General features: G+C 37.6%; 1 protein-coding gene across 3 annotated transcripts in view; it reads right to left on the bottom strand.

The window, feature by feature from the left end:
* The window catches only part of REEP3 (receptor accessory protein 3), a 96396-nt gene that overhangs the window by 22007 nt on the left and 46923 nt on the right, over positions 1 to 27466 (bottom strand). For all 3 annotated transcript variants that reach the window (XM_082407522.1, XM_082407523.1, XM_082407524.1), the window contains exon 3: positions 865 to 941. In XM_082407522.1, coding sequence (XP_082263648.1) covers positions 865 to 941 — 77 coding nt within the window. The remainder of the gene's footprint in view (positions 1 to 864; positions 942 to 27466) is intronic.

A 27466-nucleotide genomic window follows, 5' to 3' on the forward strand; every position in this document is an offset into this window, starting at 1 on the left:
GTAAATGTTTGAAACAGATACAGGAGGGAATGGAAGTAGCCACTGACCAAAAGCAAGTAAAAGGAATGGTGACTTTCAAACTGATACCAATATGAGCAGCTGATTTTTTTCAGCTCAACTGGTAGCCTGGGTAAAGAAGCAAAGAAAAGCAATTGTTGGGCTAATTTAGGATGAAGGTTTGTGCAGCAAAGGCGGTTAAAGATAGTGGCAAGGTAGTAAAAGTTTAAAGAGTTTGAAAGGAGGATTTCTCCAAGTGATGGAAAGGTGTAGATGGAAATGCACTACTGAAATACAGCACAAGGAGATTCAAGTTGTTCCATTAAGTATTGCTCCTCAGTAAAATGTTAAATCCTTGAGGATATAAACATGTTTTAATTTTGCCCCATGCTGTTTGGAATAGAGCAGTCAAGGAGCTGGTGCTGGGGGGTGTTTCTGTGTGGATTTGACGTCATCCAGTTTGAATGTTTGTAGATGAGACTTTTAAGGATGGGAAGGGAGCGCTAAAACCAGATGCTGTGGGCTTCAAAAGAGGAGTCGTTTAGGAAGTAATCAAGAAAAAACAGTCTGAAGTCATCATTGTGGAAAAAAGATAATGACAACCAACTTTTCTCTATTCCAAGGTAGTGGGAGGTGTGTGGGAGATGGGCAGGGAGTGGCATGTGGGGAGAAGGGTGAGCTGCCTTCACCTGGGGGATTTCGTAAGGGAAGTAATGTTCTTGTGGGGAAACCAGATGAAGAAAATGATACAATGGATAATTACGTAGATGGATCAAATTCACTCAGTTAACAGCCAGAGCAGGATAAAAACTCAGGACACCTAATAAAGAGTCTATAGTCTGGCCTTTTGTCAACACTAGAACTTACCAAGCAACTGTCTGATCTGCTACTGTTTCAATCACAGTATAGAGAGCAAAGACAATCCAGTACATCATCCATCGAACCTGGAAACAATAAAAATACATATGAAATAATAGACCAAAGTTATTTGCAACTCTGAAAAACTGTATATATCATATATAGTATGTTGGATTAAATGCAGAAGGCGATGGTTTAATTCTCAACAGGTTTTATGCCCGAGTTCCTCACATCACTACATCAGTAGTCTTGGGATATAAGAATCAAAGAATAACAAATCTCTAGGCTTGATACAATATAATGTAGGAACCAAAATGAGAGAATTGAAAAAATAGGACATGTTTTTCTTAACTGGAGGAAAATTCTTTAAAAGATCTTATCTACATGCTTCCTTATGAAGATTACTAGCTATTTAATTATTATACAAATCATATAGTATATGATATGACCACATTTAATCTTTATTAGTCTTTTAAATTTTGCATTCCTTATTTCTCAATATATAGAAACTATTTGGAAACCAAAGAACAATCCTGGGTTTGTTACATCCATAATGCTAGTCACCCACTTTGAAAGTCTAAGGTTAGTGTCTTCTTCCTCTTGCCCTAAATATAAGCCTGTAATCTTTCACATATCCTTTTCCTTCTACTCCAATACCACAAGAGTAGTTGTAATAGACCAAATGTTTGTGTCCCCTCAAAATTCATATGCTGAAATCCTAACCCTGAATGTGTACTAGAAGGTGGGGCCTTTGGGAGGTTTTTAGGTCATGAGGGTAGTGTCCTCATGAATGTGATTGGTGTCCTTATAAAAGAGACCCCAGAGAGCTCTCTCTGCTCTTCCACCATGTGAGGACATAGCAAGAAGATGGCCACCATAAACCGGGAAGTGGGCCCTCACCAGACATGGGGTCTGCTGGCACTTTGATCTTGGACTTCTCAGCCTCCTCAACTGTGAGAATAAATTTCTGTTGTTTATAAACCACCTAGACTATGGTATTTTTGTTATAGCAGCCTGAAAGAACTAAGACAGTAGTTCAGGACATTTTTACCTCTTGCCTGGAACAGAGCATCCTAAAAGGTCCTCAAGACTCTGGTATCTGTGTACCAATCCTTTTCATGGAATATTGCCATATTAATTTTATTTTGAACTCATTCTCACAAATGAGTGAGAATATACCTTTCCACCTTCCTAAGCACAGAGACTCTCATCTCTCACGTAGGTTGGATTTTCCTTAAGGGTTAAAATGTCTGCTTTTCAACCTAGGTGTCCATCGATAGATGAATGGATAAAGAAGATGTGGTACATATATACAAAGGAATATTACTCAGCCATAAAAAGAAACAAAATTGAGTTATTTGTAGTGAGGTGGATGGACCTAGAGTCTGTCATACAGAGTGAAGTAAGTCAGAAAGAGAAAAACAAATACTGTATGCTAACACATATATATGGAATCTAAAAAAAAAAAAAAAAAAAAAGGTTCTGAAGAACCTAGGGGCAGGACAGGAATAAAGATGCAAACGTAGAGAATGGACTTGAGGACACAGGGAGGGGGGAGGATAAGCTGGGACGAAGTGAGAGAGTAGCACTGACATATATACACTACCAAATGTAAAACAGATAGCTAGTGGGAAGCAGCCGCATAGCACAGGGAGATCAGCTTGGTGCTTTGTGACCACCTAGAGGGGTGGGATAGGGAGGGTGGGAGGGAGGGAAATGCAAGAGGGAGGGGATATGGGGATATATGTATACGTATAGCTGATTTCACTGTGTTATACAGCAGAAACTAACACAACATTGTAAAGCAATTATACTCCAATAAAGATGTAAAAAAAAAAAAATCTCCGCTTTCTCAATAATGTAATAATGGCTAACAATAATACACAAAACCATGCCAACTATAGGCCAGGGACTATACTAAGTGCATCACATATATTAATTCACTTATCCCCACAACAACATTATGAAGTAGAAAACATAATTATATGATTATAAGGAAACAGTGGCAGAGAGAGGTAAAATGACTTATTCAAGCTGCCTGACTCTGGAATTGGTGCTATTAACCAATTTTGCCATGTACAGAAAGAAATGTGAGGAATTGCTGAATGTGAGGTCCAAGAATAACCACTACTTCCCTTGTTCTCATCCCAATAAGATGACAAAAAAACAAAAATTAGGTCTCTATAATTAGCTAGAAAATTGACCTATTTAGTTTTAATACAGATGCTTGTTTGGGTATTCCATAAACAATAAGGAACTATAACTCAGGTAGCTTTAACAGTTTTCTATGTACATGGAGAAATCAATTAATAATAGCCATGAATAACTTTTGAAGCAATGTGTTGTGACATATGCATAATAATTTACCCAAGAGCTTAGAAAATTGCCCAAAGCAAATAGTAGGGCACGTTATCTCTATTTAAAATACAACGAAATTGATTTATAAGATTATCATCTCAAATTAAAAAAGAAAGTTAGACCAAATATTCTCTTTAGTTTTTCACTTTTCATGAGTTATCTTAAATCCCTCACTGCTGGCAGTTCCAAGCTTTTGTCCCAATATGGGGATTTTCTTCCAGGGCTAAAATCCTATGTGTTTTTTCTCCCCGCCCCTTTCTATTTAAAGGAAAGTGAGGCTCTCACATGAGTTCATTCATTTAGCTTTTCCAAATCAAACAGTAATTTAGTACTTTTACCGTTCAACTGTATTCACAAGGTTATCCCCTCAAAAAGAAATGAAGAAAAAAACCCCCTGCAAACAAAACAACGCACTTTCATTGAGCTAGAAGGGACCTTGGTGGCGATCAAGTTTTTTGAACTAAATAAGCCTTTATTGAAAAAAATTGTAAAACAATTACAAAAAAACCAGCTCTGGTTGGTCCTCCCCTTCTACCCACTGTCGGACTCTTGAGGAAACTCCAAGAAACCCTACTGCTCCATGGGGCAGAGTTCGAAAATAAGTAACCTGGCAAACTCCTCTCATTTTACTGAGGGCCAAAGTAAGCATGCTGTGCAAGGTCGCCAAGCTGGGAAATGGGTGCAGGAGGGCACAGTCTACTTTGAAGCCTGAACCAGGCAGATTTTCAAACAAGCAGCTGCCATCAGACCAATCTTTTCAGCTCTCTCTTCCCTCTCTGGTACTCAGCCTGGGGATTTCAGTGTAAACTTTACCACCTTCTTTCCTGGGAAAGTGGTGGCTTGAGTTAAATGGTCTCTCTCATAGGAACTTTAGGAAACTTTCAGAAAAATAAATGATTTAAGTCAACACTTGTTATTTTTCATTATTTTATATTTTCATTATTTTACTATTTCACAACCGTCATTATGGTTGTGATCTTCCAAATGGATAACAACGATAAAAAATACCCTACAAATAGTCATAATTTACCTGTTAATAGGGTTGAGTAGAGGTGAAAGGAACTGCACAGATAGCTAATGTTTGGTGATACTCCCTGAAAGACTACTTCTCAAATAGACTAGAGCTGCTACAGTCCCACAGGTTTCAAAAGCACCTTGGCTTCGGTAAAGTCAAGTGTTAATTCAGTTTTCAAATTTATTTTAAACCCCACCAAATAAATAAGTACTTTCTCGTATATAATGTTTATCTCTAAAAAGAAAAAAATTTATTTAGGTTGTGAGAATACGTAATAATGCCAAAAATAAAAAAAGGGAGAAAAGAAGAAAAAGAAGGCTCTATCTTTTTAGTTAAAAAACAACAACAAACTATATACTCAATAGGGTATTCCTAGACATTTTCCTGAGGTATCGGCTACAATTTTATATAAGCAAAACTCCATGGTTCTAATTTAACTTTAATGAATATATTCTTCGACAATCTGCTCTCATAAACTTATGGATTTTTTTGTTCTCCTCATTAGAAAGATGGACCTTAAATATAGTTGAGTCAAGGTAATAATTAAATGAATTCAGTGAGTGTGTGTTATTCATGGGAGCAAGCACAAAGAAAGTTAACCTTGAAAAGATATTGCTTTCTGTTTTCTATTAATGGTTGGGATTTTATACCAAACGATTACTCAGCAAAGCTTTCATTAAAACTATACCTCAAGGCTGCTCAGACTACTGTTTAAGGTCTAGCCCAAAGGAAATAACAGAAAGAAGTCAAGGAGAGAAAGAAAAGAAGGAAGGAAGGAAGGAAGGAGGGAAGGAGGGAGGGAGGAAGGGAGGGAGGGAGAAAAGGAAGGAAGGAAGGAAGAAAGAAAAAAAAGCAAGTCACAAAATTAGAATTATAAATATGTGGAGATAAAATATTCTTTAGATCAACAGAAAACATCAATAACAAAATGCAATATTAAAACAAAAAACTAGTAGGAAAACAATCACATTGATAATCTTATGATTGTATATAACCAAATATAATAGAAATAAGTGTCATTAAAATGTTATGCAAATAAAACACTGTAACTTAACAGTTAACTGTAATAAAACACAATCTACCTTTAAAATTACTGGAAAAAAAATTTATGATCTTAAGAAAGTGGGAACAAATACTATTTCTTTCCAGTTCAGAAACAATTGGTAAAATCAACAAAACTGTTGTTTAGATATCTTCATGAGAACAATGAGTAATAAGAAAGCTACTCAACTTTTTCTTAAAATTCTCTTTTGATTCCAGGGAATTGAATGATCCAGCAAGGTGGAGCTTATACCTGTAAGCACTAAGATGGACACACACACACATCCTACTTTTGATTAATCTTTCATATCAAACATAATTTAGACTATTCCTAAGGACTCAGGTGGGATCATCATATATAATACTCATTGACACAACTGTAGCAAACGCTACCTACTTCACATCATGGGAATAGAAACAGGAATATAACAGCTTCTGTCCTCAAGGAGTTAACATTTTACTGGGGAGAAAAGCAGGTAAATAACAGTGATTTTAAAAATGTTCTTCTGTTTTTACATTAGATGCCCTAGTTCCCAGTATGAGTCAAGAGCACAAGAGTCTGAGGAAAGCTTATTAAAGGGACTATTTATAAAGTTGTGGGTGAGGTTCAGGAAAACCAACAAAGGATAGTAGTTCACCCTTGAGCTAGCGACAGCAGGAACTGACGTTATCCCCTTGGTGTGAAGAAGGGAGGACAGGGAAAGGTTTCATGGGATCCAGACAGGGTAACCGTAGGGGAGAGCTGTAGCCTCAGGTAGAGAGTCACAGCCAACCTGTGGTGGCGGGGAGGAAGCAGGGAGACCAGTACTCTGACTTCATGCTCACCCTGCCTTCTGATCTTCTGCAGGAGCCTCTCATGAGCCAAACCCAAAGGGAAGTCAGACATAATGTAGCCTGTAAGGATCAGCCTCCTGGGCCCTAAGTGAGGCAGAGCAAGGTGGAGTGTGGGGAAGAAACTCCCCTGGAGGGGCAGGTGGTAGGTCCCAGCGCTATTCAGCCTGTCAGCTCTTGGAAACATATCAGGAATCAAAGTCATTTCTCACCCCTTCCACAGACACCTCCCCAGTGCAGATGACCATCATCTCCTGTCTGGATTATTCTTATAGTGTCCTAACTGATGACTCTGCTTTTTTGGGTCTTTTGCACACATCACTGAGTGTCTCCTTAATGAGCAGGTCATTCCTTTGCTCAAACCCCTCCGATGGCCCCCCTCAGAATTCTTACCTCAGCCTCCAAGGCCCTGTGGATCTGGCACCAGCTGCCTCTCTGGCCTCATCTTCTCCTCTTCCTCCTTCCCCTGTTCTGCTCCAGTCACATTGGCCCTTTACTGTCCTTCCTGTGTACGGTAATGTTCCTGCCTCAGGGCCTTAGTACATGCTATTTCCTTGTTGAAATGCTCTTCCCTCAGTTATCCATGTGGACAGCTTTCTCACTTGCTTCAGGTCTCTGCTCAAATATTTATCCGAGAGGCCTTTCCTGACCACTTGTTTAAAATAACAATGTCGTTCTAACTCCCTTATCATGACTTATTTTTCTCTTTAGCACATATCACATATCATAGACACAGCTAACAAATATTCAATTTTTTTCCTGCCTTTCCTTAGTAGAATGTAAACTCCAAGAGGACAAAGACTTTCATTTTTTTCACTACTAAATCCTCTGTGCCTGCAGAGAAGGTGCTCAATAAACATATGAATTGTTGCATGAATATGGGGCTGCACAGAGCTTAGTGTGCTCCTTTACATCAGGACTGCAAAAGGCTGGACAGTAGACAAGAGGTAAAGACATGACAATTAAATATAGAGGAGTCTTTTAAGAGACCTGGTTTAAAAAGAAAAAAAGGGGAAATAAAAAATAGCATGAGGCAAAAGGAAAGCATGTGTACAGCCTCAAGGACTGAATATTTTACTGGAGAGATAATGAGATTCAAATTATGAGAAAGCAGGAATACTTAATGGAACAAGATCTTGAATGAGACAGACAAGAATAATATTAGAAAGAAGAGTGGGATCAAGAAGCAGGGGGACTTCCCTGGTGGCACAGTGGGTAAGACTCCACACTCCCAATGCAGGGGACCCAGGTTCGATCCCTGGTCAGGGAACTAGATCCCACATGCATGCCACAACTAAGCATTTGCATGCCACAACTAAGAAGCCCACGTGCCACAACTAAGACCCGGCACAACCAACCAACCAACCAAATAAATAAATAAGTAAATAAATAAATAAATAAATGTTTAAAAAAAAAAAAAAAGAAAAGAAAGAAGTAGGGATGCATCTTCCTCTGGGATAGAAGGAAAAGAAGAGTGGCCATGTTGGGAAGAGGGCTGAAGTGGTTCATAGTTGAGGACCTCTATCTTTACTCTGCAGTAGGAGGGCAGGTCATCTTTTTTTTTTTTTTTAAACAGTATTTTCCAAGCAGAGAGTAGGACAGAATTTATTTATTTATTTATTTATTTATTTATTTTTGGCTTGTGTTGGGTCTTCATTTCTGTGCGAGGGCTTTCTCCAGTTGTGGCAAGCGGGGGCCACTCTTCATTGCGGTGCGCAGGCCTCTCACTATCGCGGCCTCTCTTGTTGCGGAGCACAGGCTCCAGACGCGCAGGCTCAGTAGTTGTGGCTCACGGGCTTAGTTGCTCCGTGGCATGTGGGATCTTCCCAGACCAGGGCTCGAACCCGTGTCCCCTGCATTGGCAGGCAGATTCTCAACCACTGCGCCACCAGGGAAGCCCGGGCAGGTCATCTTTTAAAGCTGGGGGTTGGTGGGAAGGAGAGTGGACTTGCAAAGAGTAGTAAAGGTTTTTAAAAGTTGTCTATATGGATGGAAAAAGGACCTGCCTAGTGTAGAGATGGAATAGGTTATGTGACCAAGGATGCTCTCCACTGCTCTGGGTGTCAGAGCTAGGGGGCTGCAAAGAAAGGTCTAGGACGGTGAAACAAGACAGGGGTGGAGGTGACAGCTTGCTGTCCATAAAAAGACAGAATAACGGAGTGGCGGCTGGGGAGTGGCCCAGGAGGGCCTGTGCTTCTCAGCCTAACCTCTGAGGGAGGAAGGGCCATGTGTCCTGTTCTCGCTGAACAGAATCTTAGCTGAGGCTTTTGAGTAGGGCTGGGTCTCCCCCACAGGCTCTCTCCCTTCCTGCGGCTGGGAGGGCAGGGGGCAGAGCAACCTTGGAATCTATTTGTTCAAGATGGGCAGGGCCCTAGTTCTTCTTACACGGTTGCTTGAGAAGCATTTCTTGCTGAAGTCAACACTAACCTGGACGGTCATGTGAGAGAAAAACATCTCTGTATTCCCTCAGCCATTGCATTTTTTCCCCACATTTTGTAATTACAGCAGCTTAGCCTACCCTAATATAAAAAGGTATCCTCTAATCTCTATGGAGAGTGAGAGAGCAAGGCCATAGTAGCCATGGTTCCAGAACTAGGTGGACATTGGTCACAATGCCATTGGCTGCCATCTGTGACATAGCTAATGCCCTGGTTGGCAGTGATGGGTGCTACTACCACAGTGATCTGGAAATGGAGAAGAGGACTATCCTTTTAAGAAACTCTGGCTGAGATATCCCCAGGGGACTCTCAGAAGTATTGGGGAAGAAACTGGAGGATAGGCAAGATTGATATTCTCATGCAGCAGACTGGGGCAGAGCCAGAGAAATACTATTTCAAATTACTATTGTGATCCTTTGGCAAGTGTGGCTTCTATCTGGGTGAATTTGTTATCATCTGTATTGTCAGTATATGTGACTTAAGGCAATCCCCTGCTACTTTCAGTAGGCCAAGGAATCAGATAAATAAGCTTGTTAGAAATATGCATAAAGTTTAAAGTCATTATATTCTAAGTGGTAGGCCAAGATATCCAAAAAATAAAATGCATAGAAGTCCATGGGAAGACTACATGAAAAAAGTTGTTCAATGGTCTATTTTGCCTACTTTGCTTTGTTTTCTTTCCCAGGAGTACACCTAATGCCTACTACAGTACCTGGTACAAAATAAACCCTCAAAAATATTTATTTAAAGAATTAGTGACCTGGGCTAACTTATAAGCAAGAATATAATTTCCATTTTCCCTAATTATTTGGTAATAAAGTTCTTTTGAAGTGGTCACAATGAAATGGCAATCATTTATCAATTTTGGGACACTTTACCCACTATATGTTTCATGACTACAAAAATGTGATGAATGTTTTAATTAAAAATACAATATTTATAAATAAAAGATTACTCAAATAGAATGTTAAAATCATTTAAATATCAAAATGAATTTATTTTCTAAGAAAATATACTCCTGTAATTAGGCAAGTTCTTCTGAAAATTATGGAGTCAACTGTGATATAAAACCATAGTACCTAAAATTACATTCTGGTTTACATAGTGCATGGATCAGATTAACCTACTTAACAGGCCAGCACTTGCTTTATTACTCAAAATCCATAAGGCCTTTATAAAGACTTAGCATTTCGGAAACCCAGACAGTCATGTGATCGTGTTCTTGCTTTACTCTCTGAAAGGAATTAGGATAGTTTAAGCCTGAGTGAATACTGTAAAATGAACGTACTCATAGGCTAAATTTACTATCAAAAGACCATGCTCCATTTAATAGATAGGCATTTACCTACCTCTGATGCCAAAAGAAAAGTAGGTCTCATTTCATGGGTTTTAAACATTTTTCAACAAAACAAGTTTTTATGATTTAACATTCTTAGACAAAATTTTTAATGAAATTGATTTAGATCCCAGGACAAACAATAAAGCAAACAAAAAGTGAACTGTGACTGTAAAATAATCCTCATGATTTCCATCACAGAAGTTGAGACCAATGCACAGGCATATTTATATACGGGAATATCATGTTCTGGTGGGAGGCTCGTTGCTATAGATTTGCAAGAGTTATGGAATAGTGGTTAGGGCATATTCATTAAAAAGCATTTTTCTTAAATTGTATCTTTATATGTTATTCTTGCTATGCTATGAGCATTGTGATATTATGATAGCAATGATATTAACAATGATGTACATTAAGTCAGCGGTCCCCAACCTTTTTGGCGCCAGGGACCGGTTTTGTGGAAGACAATTTTTCCACGGACGGGGGTGGGGGATGGTTCAGGCGGTAAGGCGAGCGATGGGGAGCCATGGGGAGCGGCATATGAAGCTTCGCTCGCTCACCCGCCGCTCACCTCCTGCTGCGCGGCCGGGTTCCTAACAGGCCATGGACCGGTACCGGTCTGCTGCCCGGGGGTTGGGGACCCCTGTGTTAAAAGATATAACTGTACTAAATGATACTTGCACAATGAAAAAAAAGGGTGATATATTAATTTGACAAATATTAGTCAGGGCCTATTACAAACAAAACCTGTTGACATGAAATAGTCATAAACCCGATGTCAAGGCATTCCTACCCCCAAGAAGCTTTCATGGGATGGATGAGTAAAATAAGACATATAAAAGGATAATAATAAGTGATTGCCAGCACTTGTGTGTTGGATCCAGCATATAACTACTAATATTTTTAATATATTATATATAATTCATTTGCCTTGTATGAATGAAATTTCTTCATTTCCAAAGGAAAGCCTTCTCTAACTGCCTCTACCCCCCTCCAAAGGTCATATATAATTTTTGTGCACGCTACTTTCTCTTTGTGGTGTATCTGTGAAACGGTTTGTATAACATCTGTCTCTGCTTTTTGACTCTAACAGCCAATGGGGCCTGAAATTGTCTTGTTCATCATCATGTTCCCAGGACCTAGCACCCCTGTGCCTAGTAAAGCAAACACAGGGGGAGTCTTTTACTTAACAGTTTCTTAACTTTAAGATCTGAATTGATGTAAGATTCAAACAGGTAACTCTGGACTGCAAACAGCAATTTATAACATACAGCATAGTCTATTTTGTCAAAGTTGTTTTCAAAGTTTTCAGAGATTAAACAACTTTCCAATGTCTCTTAATTTCAGATTCTTTGAATCATAAAGCAATTAATGCTGGTTTTTAAGAAAAAATGAAAAATTACACATGCCTAATGATTTCAATTATAACCACACTAAGTAATTCCAGGGCATAAAATGCTAAAATATGCTTCACTGGAAAAAAATATCCTTGCTGAGTCTGAAAAGAAATAAACACTGCTGAATTTCAGACCACCCAAAGAGAACTTTATTTTCTGACCATTATTAGTTATTCCCTCAAGTCAGTTCACCCAAAACACTCATTCTGTACCACATTTCAGAGACAACAGACAGATCTTCTAACAGAGATTTCTTTAGAAACAGTAACGAATTGAAAAGATTTCTCCTGTTTCACTAACATTATGCAATAATTTGGTTACTTCATAATGATTTTTCCCCATTAAAAACAAAGGAACAAAATGTAAGAAATCAAATAGAAAAACTCCCTCTTTTATTCAACCCAGATGGCTCGATTATGGGATTTTTCCCAGAGCTGTGCTAAGTTAGAAGCATGCTTGAAAATAAGCTAGTTGAATTTCAATCCACAGTGAATAGAGACCTTGGTTGAAATAGTTATTTTTCTTTTTTCTTTAAAAACAGGGAGCATGCGTTGGGAGGTGAATATGTTAAGACTAGGATTAATTTGGACTTCCTTGACTTTGGGGTACTTCTTCCCCCACTTCCCCACTGTCTTAACTTTACAGCTTTCCAGGACTTGGATGTTTGGGAGTCGGTTATACTTTCAGATGCTGAACTTGCAGCAACATGGTTTACCTGCAGTTTCCAGACGTCACTGCCAAAGACCTCACAGAATATCCTGTTGTTTTGAGGAAGAAAGCCTCACATTATACAGATGTATCTGGTGTTAAAATCAATTAAAATGGGGCAGACTGTAACTAGAAATGGATACTCTTTCACAAGACTGCCTTGGTCTTCCTCAATGTTCTTGAATCACAGAAGCCCCATGTATCTCATCCCTCACTTCAGTAGTTTGAGAAACTTGAGAGAAGGAAAAAGTGCAAAAATGTTTAAAAACTAGATGATAATTAATTTAAAAGGGGTGTTGAAAAGAAGGTGTAAAAAGCAGGAATTGCTTACAGGAACTGTTCCCGGGAGCAGAATTTAGGAAGGAATGACCTCTTAGTTCAAAATAACTCTCTGCATCCACACTGGCTGAGAATTTGCACTTCACTTTTTGTATTATTTAAAGTCCTATTGATTTATGTGGGATAATAAATATCTAACAGAGACACCGTTCCACTTTTGATAGAGCCACACAATTTCTCAGGATTTTAGCCTGGGACAGAGCCTATCCAGACAGAGAGGAGTAAACGGGGCTCAATGGCCATCCTAATTGTCATGTTTCCATGCTAGATTGTCCTCCTACCTTCTTTATTCCCTTAGTGTTCCCAGAGTCTTGGCCCATTACATTTCCTATTTGAGGCATTCCCAAGGGCTGGCACCACTTCTTAGGCACCTAGGTCCTCCATTTCCTCATGCATCTTCACATGGTCAATTCCACCTTGCTATTTCAACAAGTGAACTATCCTAGCCACTAAAAGGTATGCTCTTTTCTCCAGGTGCCCGGCAGGACTATGACTGACACAGTAAATGAAAATTTTCCTTCTTTAGGTAAGATACCACTTTCTATATACAAGTTGTAGCTTTATGTTATAGGCTCAACAGCATGCTTTAACATACAATAACCATTCAAACAGTAAGAGCCAGCCTTTATACCACATGGGAAAACAGCATCTTCTCGAGAAGCAAAGACTGGTAAAAAAAAAAACCAAAAGCTCCAGGAAGAATAAATCTGTCATGACTGAAAGTGAGTCTGTGTTATCAAATTACTTTCCTTCAAAAGTATGTGCAGCCAGCCTCACACAGAGAACTGAGGTTCACATTTGGGTGAATGGAGAGAGAGGCAAGTTACAGAGCACTGGATACTTGGGGTAAGGAAGGGATGGATGTGTGCCAGAGTGCAGGATAGTATGAAGACCCCAAGTAAACACAGTGAGAGGAAGAAAAAAGTGGGAGGAAAGGTACGGGAAGAAAGGTGGATGAGTCTCAAGAAAAACTTCACTGATGTAGAAATTTTGTGTATGGCCAGCCCTACAACATGGAAACGAGGAGAAAGTCCAACTCAATATCCTTACCCCCTTAATAGTATTATATGGTTAATTTTGTTAAAATATTATTTTTCTATGATATACTCCAAGTTGCTAGTCCATTTACATACAGATGTTTTCTAAAACAAACTATTTGTTATTTCGTGCCCATCTGCCTACATAAACTTATACTAAAAAAAGCACAACGTGGTAATTATTCACTTTTCACAATACAATAAGATACCTCTTAATCAATGCTTTTCGATTTGGCTGTGGATACGAATTACTTGGGGATTAAAAAAAATTATGTAGATTCCTAGGCCCCATCATCACGTGCAGAGAGAGGGCAGCTAGGTGTTTAAAAGGCAAGCTCCGTAAGTTTTTAATATGTAAGCAGACTTGAGAACATGCACAAAATCCTTGCTACCTGAAATGCGGTCTACAGGCCGGTAGTATTGGCATCATCTGGGCACCTGCCGGAAATGCAGACTCGCAAGCCCAGGCCAGAACTACTAAATTAGAATCTGCATTTTAACAAGATCCCAGGGGGATTCCAATGCTCCTCAAAGTTTGAGAAGCACTGCAGTGGGGGGCTGCTCTGTGTTTTTTCTGAAAATATCACTTAGAAGGAGGTGGTATCATTCATGAAAAGAATGTATAAGAAGAGCCTTGGGTTTGGAGAAAAGATGAACTCAGTTTTGCATGATAATTTGTTAGATGTAAACAGTTAAAATGTACCCTTCTTTCATAACACTATTTAGGCACATCATCATTACAAAAAAAAAAAAAAACCTGAAAAAAATAGAAGGAACTGAGTCTTTAGCCTACTTCTCAGAGGCATTGTTTATGGCTATCAGTTGAACAGACAAAAGCTTTGAGTAAACTACCCAGGGAAGGGCAGCCTACAGGCTCTTCTACCCAGAAGTTCCATGTGGAATGTCCCTGTTGTCTACTCATCCTAAGAGCCTGGAGCTATCTGGACACTGACCACTCGATGGAAACTCTCTCTCTCCCCAAGGTGGAAGTGCCCTTAGATTCTTCTCCTTAGGAGTAAATCTAAATCTGCCTTCTACAGAGAGAAAGTAAGAACATTGATGAGTAGGCTGAAATTATAGTCAAACAACATGTCATTGGCAAAAACATCCTTAATTGGTTCTAATAATTTATTCTGATAATCTTCTTAAGAAGACTATAACATAATAAAACTGAATTGTTAGATCTTCACTTAAAAGATGCTATTGAAAACCTTTGGAAGTTAATATAATATTTTAAAATAAAATTACTCAACTCAATCTACTTCTGTGACTTTTCAAGACCTTTTGATGAATTTTTCCATTTTACCTGCAGAGTTTGGATCTGTGGTTTAAAAAAAAAAGGGTTTAAAAAAAAAAAGGAATCAGTCTATATTTATCCTGATACACAAGAGACAGACAAAATTTCATATATTTGTATAATTCAATATATTTTAAATTTTTACAGTTTTTCAAAAGAACTTCATCTTTTTACAATCTATTACATTTCTGAAGTAACATCTCTCTCATGAGCTTTTAAAATTACATGAGGTTTTCTGAAAGATTTTATTTTTCTTACTTAGCTAAAATCTTCAGGAAGAACTCTAGCTTTTATATTTTTAGGAGGACCTTTCACGGCTGACAATCTGATTATTACAGCTGTAGTTGGTGAAGCACTATCTTACTAAAATTACATAATGGCAAGATGATGTACATAACTGAACATTCCAAAGGTAGATCCTGGTGTTGAGTAAAAGGAAACTTCTCTGTTTAAATAGTGTAAACTTTAGCTGAAAAAGAAAAAACTAAAGAAGAGGTATATCTTACATTATTAGAAAACATTCCATTTTTATTTTATTTACTTATTTTTTAAAATTAATTTTTACTGGGGTATAGTTGCTTTACAACGTTGTGTTAGCTTCTACTTCACAGCAAAATGAATCAGCCATACATATACATATATCCCCTCCACTTAGGACACTACAGTGCATTAAGTAGAGTTCCCTGTGCTACAGTATGTTCCCATCAGTTGTCTATTTTATACATAGCATCAATAGTGTATATGTGTCAATCCCAATCTCCCAATTCCTCCCACCCCACCCCTTTCCCCCTTCATATCCGTACATTTGTTTTTTATATCTGTGTCTCTATTTCTGCTTGGCAGTTAAGGTCATCTATACCATTTTTCTAGATTCTACATATATGTGTTAATACATGATATTTGTTTTTCTCTTTCTGACTTACTTCACTCTGTATGACACTCTCTAGGTCCAAAAAATTTTTTTTCTTTTTTAAAATTTTATTTATTTATTTATTTATGGCTGTGTTGGGTCTTCGTTTCTGTGCGAGTGCCTTCTCCAGTTGCGGCAAGCGGGGGCCACTCTTCATCGCGGTGCACGGGCCTCTCATTATCGCGGCCTCTCTTGTTGCGGAGCACAGGCTCCAGACGCGCAGGCTCAGTAATCGTGGCTCACAGGCCTAGCTGCTCCGCAGCATGTGGGATCTTCCCAGACCAGGGCTCGAACCTGTGTCCCCTGCATTGGCAGGCAGATTCTCAACCACTGCGCCACCAGGGAAGCCCCCCCAAAAAATTTATTCTAAAATTTTAGAAAGAACTATGTTATGCATTCATTTAAAGCCCTCCATTATACAGTCTTAATTTTCGGTCACTTAAGTTTAGCATTGCTTGCTTAAACCCCTTCTTGTTTATTTTGTCAATCCTTTTTCTACTCTTCTCCATACCTTAAGCTATTTCAAGTGTTTATCTTACTAGACTCATTGAAGGGAACAACTCTTAGATATTGTAATTCTCTTGGTTTTGTTTTTATTTTTATTTCTGCTTTTTTTATTGCTTTATCATCCTACTTTCTTTACAGATTCCTTTAATTCTGATACTCTTCTTGCTTTGTGAGTTGAATGTTTCATTATTCTTCCCTCCTGTTCAAAATAAAGGCGTTTAAAGCTATTAAATTCAAGAACATAAATTGTAATATGTATTACTGTCATTTTTATTTTTGAATTCGTCTAGTACTGCACTTTTGAACTTCTCTTGTACTTGTTATTTCTCCCTTTTGGAACTTATTGGGGGTTTTCTTCAAAGTAATGAGGTAATGGTTTCTGAACAGATACGGGGGAGGCAGAACATTGGCTGCCTCTGAACACAGTTCTCCTGCAGAGAAGGTGGTGGCAGTTGAGTTTTTTGGTTGCTGTACCTTTTATGATTTTAAGCTGTTCCATCACTAGGGATTAGGGTGGAGGTGGCTAGGTCTCCCTCCAATTTATTGCTTAACAACATTTCCTTTAATGGAAACAACGGTTTCTGTCCCTGTTTTTAAAAATCTGTTGCCATTGGCACTACAGTTAGTAAAATTCTTCCTAGATATTAGCAAAAGCCTGACTTAGCCTGTTAGGTTTAAACGTTACCACGAGAATTTTTTTCTTTCCGTAGGTTTTGCAAAGCAGTTGCATTGGAAGATAGAAAAGGACAAGACAGCTGTGGTTGGCTAGCTCCATCTTAGTGTGAAAATGTTTGGAATGCTTTCAATTTACTTCCTAAAGGTCAAGGGGTACTCTAATTCATATTTTTACATTTTAGCTGATTTTTTTTTTTTTTGGCCAACCAGGGATCGAACCCGGGCCCCCAGCAGTGGAAGCACAGAGTCCTAACCACTGGACTGCCAGGGAATTCCCCACATTTAAAAATTTTAGAAGGAACTGTGTTAGGCTTTCATTTAACACCCCCCAATTATATAACCTTAATTCAAATTTAACAGTTGTTTCCTAAAGTGGATCCACTGTAATGATCCTAAGATGATCATGAAGAAATTGTTTTTAGAAGACATAAGAGTATACGTCACTTGATAATTATAACAGCATCAATTACTGCAAGCAGCGAAGTTACATACTAACATGCACTATGTATAAAATAAGTAAACCCAACAGAAAAAACTTAAGTTTACAAAGCATACTCATCACCTACTTTAAGTAAATGTAAGTTGATTTAATGATAGTTCATTAAAGAATAATGAACTATCCCAAGTGATTTTTTTAACTGTCTCAAGTGGAAACTGTGATTTTATCACAACTTGATTTGTGAACAACTATAACTCAAAACAAGATACACATGTATTCATTGCATGTCAGCTAAAATTGAATTTTAAAATTGTCAAGGATTGAAAAAATGATAACACGTATTACTACTTTAAACCTATGTCCTATGCGAACACATTTTAAAAACCAATGTTAATGGTAAAACAAGTCTTATTTGATATTACAGTATAAATCAACCACAAGTATACCACTCACAAAGTCAATGTGGAAATATGGGTAAAGATAGTAGAATGAATACACACATTTAATTGCATTCCCCACCACAAATCTCTTTAAAGCAACAGTAAAGTGATTTTTCAAAAACACTTAAGTCCAGAAAAATATAGAAGAGAAGAGAGCACCAACATTTTTGGACCCAAGAAGGAAATGGTTGAGTAGTAACTGACTCAGGAGACCTGAGAAAACTGAATAATAAGTGGACAGTGGGAAAAGCTGACAAGCAACCCAACTTTACACTGCAGAGCTTCCAAAAGGCTCAAAAATTGGTAACACAATTCTTGGCAAAAAAGGCAAAAGAAGGATGGCTGTAAGGATACCTGTAAGGAGCAGGTAGGCCCCTAGATGTCCTCCCACTTCAGCTGTGTGGTGATGCCCCTCCCTCCCCTAGCAGGACCCTGAGGCTTATTCTCTGGAAAGGGTGAATCAGAGGATAGCTGGATTTGCAAATCTCTGGCACAGTTGAGAGTAGGGCTAATAGGGATTAAGTAAAAGTTTATAAAATATTGAGGGCCCCCAACCCTTATTTTCCCACCAGAATTGCAGCAACCAAGTACCTTCCAGAATGGAAGAGTCTTCTCTGAAGAATCTGCCTGGCACAAAAGAAAACACCTAAAGATATAGCCAGTGATAATTTTTTAAGGAAATGATTGTTATGGGTTGAGATGTGTCCCCCAGAAAGATATGTTGAAGTCTGTTATAGACTGAATTCTGTCCCCCTAAAATTCACATGTTGAAGCCCTAACCCCCAGAGTAACTGTATTTGGAGATAGGAACTTTAAGGAGGTGATTAATATTAAATGAGGTTGTAAGAATGGAGCCTTAATTCAATAGAACTAGTGTCCTTATAAGAAAAGTAAGAGACACCAGAGATACCTCTCTCCATGCATGCACAGAGGAAAGGTCATAGGAGGACACAGAGAGAAGGTCTATAAGCTTCCTTGAGGCGTCACCAAAAACCAACCCTGATGGCACCTTAATCTTGGATTTGCAGCCTACAGAACTGTGAGAAAATAAATTTATGTTGTTGAAGCTATTCGGTGTGTAGCATTTAGTTATGGTAGCCTGAGAAGACTAATACAAAGTTCTAACCCTCAGCATGTGACCTCATTTGGAAATAGGGTCACTGAAGATATAGTTAGTTAGGATGAGGTCATACTGGGGTATGGTAGGCCCTTAACCCAATATGACTGGTGTCCTTAAAAGAGGAAGAAGAGAGACTCAGAGACAAAGACACAGGAGGGGAGAACATCATATAATAGAGGCAGAGACTGAAGTGGAGCAGCTGAAAGATAAGGAACACCAAGGATTGTTGGCAACCACCAGAAGCTAGAAACAGGCAAGAAAGGATTCTCAACAGGTTTCAGAGGGAATGTGGCTCTGTCCACATCTAGTCACCAGAACGGTGAGACAATACACTTGTATTGTTTTAAGACACTCAGTTTGTGGCACTTCCTTATGGCAGGCCTAGGAACAAATTAAATTGCCTAGTCAGATCACCCTGTAGTGAAGATCACATTCAGCAAGCCTCTTCATGGGTACAGGACTTCGAATCAGCTATTCATTATAATACTCAAATATGAGCAGAGAACCAAGGATCATCCAACATTTGAGAAAATCATATATGAAAAAGAGAGATTGAAACAAACAAAAAAACCAGAATTCAAAGGACAGAGACTGTAGAAAGAACATGTCTAAAAAGAAATCATTCATATCCTCAGACAAAAAGGAAGCTATTTTAAACAAAATAAGAATAGGGTGCTATCGAAAAAGGGAACATTCAGAGAATAAAAGGAGCTCTTAGAAATTAAACACATAAGAGAAGATAAAATTGAGGAACTCTATCATAAAATAGAGCAAAAAAGAAAAAGATAGGAAAGAGAAGAAAAAAAGATCAGAAAATTAGAGAATCAGTCCAAATAGCTTTCTAGCTGAATAAAAGGAATCCCAGATAGAACAAATAGTGAAAAAGAAGTGGAGAAAATCATAAAGAAATAATTTTAACCAAATTTCCCAGAGCTGAAAAACAAAGGATTCCCAGATTAAAAGAGACTACTGAGGGTTTAGCAAAATTGATTATAATTGGCTCACACCGAGGCATGTCATCATGAAATTTTAAAACAATGGGGACATAGAAAAGATTCCACAAGCAGGTAAGAATCAGAATGCCTTCAGACGTCTGCACAGCAACACAAGAAGCTAAAAGACAAAATTCTGAAGGAAAATTATTTCCAGCCTATCATCTCAAAAAAAATCTACCTCTCAAAAAGCCTTCTCGGGAAGAAGGCATTGCATCAAAATGAGGAAGTAAAATAAGACAGAGGAAAACAGGAGATTAAGAAATCTGAAGATCTAAGACAAGAGCCAGTCCAGAATATCTAATGGATGAGAATGCACTGAGAAGAAATTCACACAACTGTCACAGAGTTTGGGTCTAAATTTGCAATGAGAACAGAGGATATCAAAGAAGTGAACAAAACAAAACAAAAAAAAACAAGACAATGTATAATACCAGGGAAAACAAACTATTGGGCAGAAAAAGAATGGTCACGGTAGGATACTATAGGGATCAGATGCAAATAGTGTTTACATCGTGAAAAATCTTATATAACAGGTACTGATTTAAATGCTTTGTGTTCATTAACTCGTATAATCCTCACAACCACCTGAGGAGGTAAGTACTACTACTGTTCTCATTTTCCAGATAAGGAAATTGAGGCAAAATAATAACTTGTTCAGGGACTTCCCTGGTGGTCCAGTGGTTAAGAATCCACCTTCCAATGCAGGGGACGTGGGTTCAATCCCTGGTCAGGGAACTGAGATCCCACATGACGCGGATCAACTAAGCCCGTGTGCTCTAGAGCCCGCGTGCAACAACTACTGAGCCTGTGCGCTCTGGAGCCTGCTCGCCACAACTAGAGAGAAGTCCGCGTGTTGCAACGAAGATCCCGCATGCCGCGGCTAAGACCCAATACAGCCAAATAAATAAATAAATAAATAAATAAATAAATAATAACTTGTTTAAAGATACAGCTAGTAAGGGATAGGGCCAAGATGATAAGACAAGCAGCCTGGTTCTAGATGGTTCTTTATATTCTCTTGCTTCTTTCTAACTTAGCCTCAATAATGTAAAGACTGAATACTGATCCAACCCAAATTACACCCTAATGACACTGGGAGGCTACAGGGAAATTATGCAAGTATACAGTGACATTGGGTAACTACTAAATCATCTTTAATAGAAGGAAGTCAACTGACGAGATCCCTCTGAAAAATTAAGAAGCAGCAATATGAGCAGGTATTTAGATGTGGAAATAAATACTAAAGGATCCGGATAAAAGAATTGAAAGTAGTTGCCTCTAGAGTTAGAAATAGGGATGAGGAGGGTGGGGAACTGTTGTTTTTCATAATAAGCCTTGGACAGCTGTTTGATTTAAAAATTATAAATAAGTACAGCTTTGATAAAAGCAAAAACTAAGTTAAAAGTAGATCAGAAAAGAAAATAAACAGATAGGAATGTGGCCTGACAAAACTAATTTTCAAAAAATTTAAAAAAAATTCCCCTTTAATCAATGAGTTAATCTTTACACTTCCCAAATTATTAAAACCTTTCAATCAAATGAGTATTTTTAATCCAAAATATGAAAAGATGTCTGGGGAGCACTTTTGACAATAAAGAAAAGTTCTTTACTATGTTTTTTCACTATGTTTTTTCCCTTATAACTAATAGACAAACTTCTATCTAGTACACAGAATTAGTAGACAACTTCAGATTTTACCAACTGACAAGAACTGTAGAACTAGCATGTAGCATATTTGTTCACTTTCATATCACCCAAATATTCAGTCACAAATTAGGTCACTTTCAAAAGCCAAGTCAACAGTGTTTTAGAGGGCCTTTAAAAAAGTAATCTCCCAGAGTTTTCCCTGTTCTTTGTTCTTGCTCATAGTAAATCTCAGGACCAAATGTCTGATTTTGATTTGTAAGTGCTATTAGCCAGTCTTTTTCATTGCCACTTTCTCCAACATTCTTAGAATAAGAACACTGTTTTCCTAGAAAAGCGACAGCAATTATACACGACTTGGAAGTAAACACTCTATTTTCAAGTCATGAGACGGTATAAAGCTTGAAAAAATTTGCAAAACCATTCTAATTCTTCAGTGAGTTTACATTTCAATTACTGCAAGACTGAAAGACTTTAAGTAGGCCATATCAGCCACACTATACAGGAAATTATATCCTAGGAAAGCTCTGTTTTAAAAATAGGCAAAGGAAGAAAGGAAGGTTGCCAAAATACACAGCACTTTCCATTTGTTTTGATTTGAATACAGCATCTGTTTTATCAGGTGCAATCTACTATTTGCAGGCTTAAGGGGAATGGTAGTAGTTAGGGTTTGAAGAAGTAAATTAATAAAAAATGTTTGCTTTCTGAAAATAATTTTGAAGTAGATATCAGTAGAATTTAGGTAACAACCAAACACGACAAAGTAACTGGGTTTAGGGATAAGTCAGATTGGACTGTGTACTCCTTAACCCAGTAGAATCAAAGCTGAGAAACCAGACTAATCCACTTAAGAAATGTACATGCTCTTGAAACACTATTTAATATTTCTTATATACTTAGAAGTCAACTCTTCTTTCTTTTTTTATTCACTCATTAAAAAAATATTGAGTACCTACTATGTAACATGTACTGTTCTAGGTACAGGAATATAGCAATTAACAAAGCAACAAAACTCTCTATGGAGCTTATCTGGTGGGGAAGACAAACACATATAAAAAATACAATACAGATAGTATAAAAGACTATTAAAAATATAACAGGGGAATTTTAAGAAGGTTAATTTTACTAAGAAACTACCATATGCAAAGCAAATTTGGATGGGATTACCATACAAGAGAACTTTGTGAGAACAGAGTTTTGATAAAACTTCTATAAGTCAGAGGTGAAATTGGATGACTAAGTTTAGGTGAGACTCAGCAAGAAGATGATATTCAAAATTTCTGTCGGCCAAAAAAAACCACAAAAAACACCAGACCATCCAGAAAAAGATTTGCTACCTTTAGTAAAACACTTAAAAAAATTTTTTTTTTTTGTCGGAAGTAAATTTAGGTTGGAAATATTTAAAGAACTGCCAAGACTATACAGAACTTTCAAAAACTTCTCATTTCATCTTTAACCATTTTGATCACGGTTGATTTAGATGCTTATGGGTCCTGCCCTAGTACTGGTTAAGCTGCCTCATTGCTCTTCTTAGAAAATATCCATATAATTGTGGCCCCTGAAGATCTACCTTGGAATTAATCAGAGGCATATTCACTGGCTGGTTGGGAAAGCTCTTTCAACTTTTTCGTGAAGATAGAATCCTCATTTACTTTTCTAATCTGGTACCATTCCTGCCTTAGTGATCCATGTGACTCTGGGCAAGTTAATTCACTTCACTGAGCCTAGAATATTCTAATATTCCTTACTACTTTATAGAGTTGTAGTGAGGGCCAGTGAGATATTGTAGTACACAGAATAATGTCCCCCTCCCCCAAAGATGCCCACGTCTTAAGCCCTGGAACCTATGAATATGTCAGGTTGTGTGTTAAAGGAGAAATCAGGCAGCAGTTGGAATTCAGGTTTGCTTATCAGCTGACCCTCAGACTGGGAGAGGAGCCTGGATTACTCAGGTGAATCCAGTGTAGTCACGAGAGTCTGTATAAGTGGAAGAGGAAGGCAGAAGGGAGAACCAGAGAGCTGGCAGCTTGAGAAGGTCTCAGTCAAGTGTTCCTGGCTTTGAAGATGGAGGAATACAGCCATAAGCCAAGGAGTGTGGGCAGCCTATAGAAGCTAGCAAAGGTAAGGAAACCGATTTTCCCTTGTAGCCTCACAAAGGAATGTAGCTGTGGATCCATTTCAGATTTTTGACCTCTGAGACTGTAAGAGAATACATTTGTGTTGGTTTAAGCCAGTAAGTGTGTGGTAATTGTTACAGTAGCAATTGGAAACAATAATATACAAAAGTATTTTGAAATTGGTAGGAAATTATATAAATGTAAGATGTTATCTTTCTAGTATTATATCTGCTTAGTCTCTTCAGCAGATTTGATGGCAGACAGCTTGGTCACCAGGAGGTCTCTAGAGCTGTATCAAATTTCCTTGTCAAAAGCAGATTCCTGCCTTTCCTGTTTCGGTGCCTATTTTTGCATTCGCTCTAGCTCTCATCTAATTTGTGAAGCAGAGTTGATTACCATGTAATAATCAAACCAGTGCCAGCCACCTGCCTTTCTAGTTGCCTAGTTTCTCTTCAATTACTCATGATTCTGATATTCCCAAAGGGATGGTTAAGAAAACTTTTTCCAATAATAGCATTTAAGTCTCAGCAGTTACATCTTGGGGTTGAATCCATTACTGAGGATAGCTTTGAATAGGGGAACACCTGGACATTCTTAGAAGCTTTAGCTCCTTGATGTTCTTTCCAAGATAATTAAGACTTTCAGATACCCTGGTTAATATTGTTCAAAAATGCTAAAAGCTTCCTTAAAAAAATGGAAAAGAACAGGCTATAGACAAAAAAGGCTTTTAAATGACCCTAAAAGTGATATAATAATGCTCTGGGGCTGGAATAGGAAAGAGATACTAGAAATCTTAATGATATAAGGTTAGAAAAAAAAATTCCCTTGTTGATTTTGCTCCATAGCAGTGTCAACAACAAATTGGCACTTGCCATTGGTACTTGCCAACAAAACAAGAAAACTTTTTCCAGAGTTGTAATACTGTAGCAAAATTATGTATAGATAATTCTTAACTTTGTTTATGAGTTATTCTCTAAAAGCTGTGCAAGGCAATACGTGAAGTATATCTCCAAATAAGCATATACGCAGATATGTATGTATATCGGTACATGTCAAGTCTTATAGTTTTTCCATCAGTTTGAATAAGAACGTTAATAGATTCTCTTCCATAGGTTACATTATCTTTAACTTATGAAGCAGAATTAAAATTTCAGGGTTAGGGGGCTTCCCTGGTGGTGCAGTGGTTAAGAATCAGCCTGCCAATGCAGGGGACACAAGTTCAAGCCCTGGTCCAGGAAGATCCCACATGCCGTGGAGCAACTAAGCCCTGTGTGCCACAACTACTGAGCCTGTGCTCTAGAGCCTGAGAGCCACAACTACTGAAGCCCGTGTGCCACAACTACTGAAGCCCGCGCGCCTAGAGCCCATGCTCCGCAACAAGAGAAGCCACTGCAATGAGAAGCTCGCGCACCACAACGAAGAGTAGCCCCTGCTCTCAGCAACTAGAGAAAACCCACGTGCGGTAGCGAAGACCCAGTGCAGCCAAAAATTAAATAAATGAATAAATAAATTAAAAAAAAATTTTCAGGGTTAGACCATTCTTATTAATCCCAAATTTATAGAATAATCTAGTAATAAAAATTTATAGACTAATCTAGTAATAAAAATTGAGTGTTGTATTAAGGGATAAAACTCACAAATCCATGTTTTTAAGTCCTTAAAAATTAACATTAATAAAGTTAAATTGACACATAGTAATAAATAGACTAATATTTTTATAATGGTTCTTAGACCAATACCCAAATAACACCATATTTTCTGCCCTTTTAGCATTAATTAACACATAACGGGCCTGTTTCTTTTTATTATAATTTGTTATGAATACCTTTATATTTCTTCTTGCTATCTTACCTTTTATTTTAGGGGATGGTATTTGTGTGCCTGCTGATAATACCCTTATATTATTAGAGCTTCATTTTCAACTTGTACTTAACTTTTTTTCCCAACAAAAACATTGCACATTTGGGAAGGAAGATAGGAGAATACCTCAAGCAGAAATATGTACACAAAGACACACAGAGGCTTACCAGTTATTGTTTACCTTGGGTGTATAATACTTTATAGGTAAGATGGACCCAGAGTTGAGAAACATATCACCATGTACTTCAACTATATAATTAATTAGGTTCAGAAAAAAGATCTCATTTAATAACAGTATCATAAACATTTCAAATAAGGAGCATTGTATTGGCCAGTACAGTTATTAAGTACTAGCCAGTTGTATACTCCCAGCTCATATTTTCGTGGTGTTTGGAAATGAAGAGCAACTCTTATTTTTATCTTTCAAAAGAGCAATTAAATTCAAATATGACACCGTAAGGCAAAGTGTTGTCTATGGACTAGTGCAAGGTTGTGAATTGTTGCTGTTAATACAAAATTGTCAGTTATTTCAGGTCTACTGAATCTAATAATAAAAAGAAGTTGGGGTTGTATTTCGTATGTTCTTGGGTTTTCGTTTCATTTTTCTAGTAATTACTTTTTAATTTTATTTTAAAAAGTATTTGTCTATGACTTAATGGAAATTATTTAAAAAGAAAACAAAAAATCCCAAACTGGTCCTATACCACAGGTAGCTTGAGAAGCACTGTTAACTGCAGAAACTTGCTTGTTTCTAAAAACTAAAGTATGCCAGTACCGTAAAACAATATTTGAAGAATTTATTATGATATATATTAATACATGGCCTTTCAAGCCATTAACAATTACTTTAAATTACTAGGACTTAATGTGGTTCCATCTCTTAAGACTTTGCACCAATCTTAGATCCAAGAGATAAATACATACATTAAAAGGACAGAAAAATTTCAGAGCTCAACTGAATAACCTCTCTACCTCTGCTAGGTATATTCCACCATTCTAATTAATTTGTATATACTTTACTTCAAAATTAGTTTTATACAGAAGATAAAAAGTGAGTATAAATGTTCAATAGGATGGGTTAGCTATAAAGGTTTCAGAGCCTCCCCCTACTCAAAAAACAAGAACAAACTACCCTGAACAAATAGAATAAAGAATATGTTCTCTGGTCATTTGATAAGTTGGATGACAAGGCTACCATCCAAGATCCCTTGTAAAGAACCATGGCTATATATCCAAGAGAACTGAAATTAGGTACTCAAACAAAGCCTTGTACACAAATGTTTATAGCAGCACTATTCATAATACTAAAAAGCTGGAAATAATGCAGATGTCTGTCAATGGATAAATGGAGAAACAAAATGTTCTATGTGCATGCAGTTTTACTCAGCCATAAAAAGGAATGAAATAATGATACATGATATAATGTGGATGAATCTTGAAAACATTATCCTAGGTAAAAGGAAGCCAGACACAAAAGGTCACATATTATATGATTCAGTTTATATGAAATACCCAGAATCCATACAAACAAAGCAGATTGATGGTTGCTAGGGGCTGGGGGGCAGGGGCAGTGTGACGAGTAACTGCTTAACGGGTATGTTGTTTTATTTTGGAGTGATGAAAATCTTTTGGAAGTAGACAGAAGTAGTGTTTGCACAAGATTGTGAATGTAGTGAATGCCACCAATTGTTCACTATGAAATGGTTAGTTTTATGTTACCTGAATGTCACCTCAATTAAAAAAAGAACCACAGCTACTGATGTGCAGTTCTCAGTGTTGACTGCTTACCCCTGTTGATTAACCACTAATAAGCTATGCTTTTGCTATTCTCTGAAAATTCCCTTCATCACAAATAGTAAACTTATGCCAGGATTTATAGGTGGGGAAGCCCATTTACCATTGAACATTATGGATAAAATTGGGAGGGAGAACTTACAGAAATGTGTAAATAAATGAATGAATAATAAAGAAAAGAAGAAAATTTTAAAAATTAGTGAAATAAAAAAAAAAACAGTTAAGGAACAGGGAAGAGGAAAGTAAAAGAGAAAAGAAACATTGATGACTGAAGAGGAAATCATTACAAATATAGTATGATTCAAGAAGAAAA

This window comes from Balaenoptera borealis (genome assembly GCF_965194805.1).
Source record: "Balaenoptera borealis genome assembly, chromosome: 10".
In the NCBI taxonomy this organism is placed as follows: Eukaryota; Metazoa; Chordata; class Mammalia; order Artiodactyla; family Balaenopteridae; genus Balaenoptera; species Balaenoptera borealis.